The 992-nt window shown below is 46.4% G+C and overlaps 1 protein-coding gene across 1 annotated transcript in view; it reads left to right on the forward strand.

The window, feature by feature from the left end:
• Window positions 1-5: 5 nt before the first annotated feature.
• AQP11 (aquaporin 11) overlaps window positions 6-992 on the forward strand; it is a gene marked incomplete at its 5' end in the record, with an annotated part of 10,509 nt that continues 9,522 nt past the window's right edge. The window contains one exon of the mRNA XM_008946838.1: window positions 6-498. Coding sequence (XP_008945086.1) covers window positions 6-498 — 493 coding nt within the window. The remainder of the gene's footprint in view (window positions 499-992) is intronic.

Below are 992 nucleotides of genomic sequence, written 5' to 3' on the forward strand. Positions count from 1 at the left end.
CCCGCCAGCGCCTTTGCGCGTTCCTGCTGGAGATGTTCAGCACCTTCCAGATTTGTGCCTGCACCAACGAGCTCTGCCTGCTGGCCAACGTGGAGCCGAAGCCTCACACCGCCCTCACCCTCACCTATGGGTTCACCGTCCTGCACGGCTGGACCCTGCCTGGCAGCACATGCAACCCCTGTGGCACCTTGCAGCCCGTGTGGGCCGGTGGGACGTCGGTCGAGATGGGTGGACTCAAGATCGCCGCTCAGTTCGTGGCCGCAGCTCTTGCCAGGGTGGTTATGCACTTTATCTGGAGCCTGGAGATGGCAGAAACACATTTTGGAGCTCTCTCACAAGGCTGCAGTAACCCCATGCAGACTACCGAAATGCAGGCGTTCTGCATAGAACTGCTCTTTTCTGTCGTTTTCCAGCTGACCATCCTGCGAGTGGAAAGTATTAATCCCAAATACAAAGTCCATTTGATTGCTCTTCTCATCACCGTGCTCGTATATGCAGGTTAGTATTTCTTTTTTCCTCTGTACCTGCAGTAAAGTTGTAACTGAAAGGGGTTTAAGTTTCTTAAAAGTGCTAGGAGGCAAAATTATGTCCCGTAGATTACAAAAAAAAATGCTTCAACGAAAGTATTTGGTCCTGCATATCTAGAGTTCATTTGGAGTTTATGTGAAGTTTGTGTGGTTATGTTCCAGGCAGGTGTGGGGATAAGAATTTAATGAGTGATGAATTTAAAATTATGTCAAATCTACAAGTAAAAGGCATCAAGAGTTTCACAGAACGCTGTTAATATGTCTTGGTGAAGGATTGTTTTCTAATCCTTAGCGTGAGAGATTTCATCCAACGTGCTCTGATTTCTAAAGGGCATTGTGAGAGCACATCGGGAAAAAAATGCTGATTGTGCAAGAGCAGGGTAGACTGGTAATATGTGAGCTCTGCATTTAAATATTGCATAATTCATATCAGTGCAGTTCATTTAACTACGTTAAAACCTTAAA

This window comes from Merops nubicus, unplaced genomic scaffold, assembly GCF_000691845.1.
Source record: "Merops nubicus isolate BGI_N331 unplaced genomic scaffold, ASM69184v1 scaffold8909, whole genome shotgun sequence".
Classification (NCBI taxonomy): domain Eukaryota; kingdom Metazoa; phylum Chordata; class Aves; order Coraciiformes; family Meropidae; genus Merops; species Merops nubicus.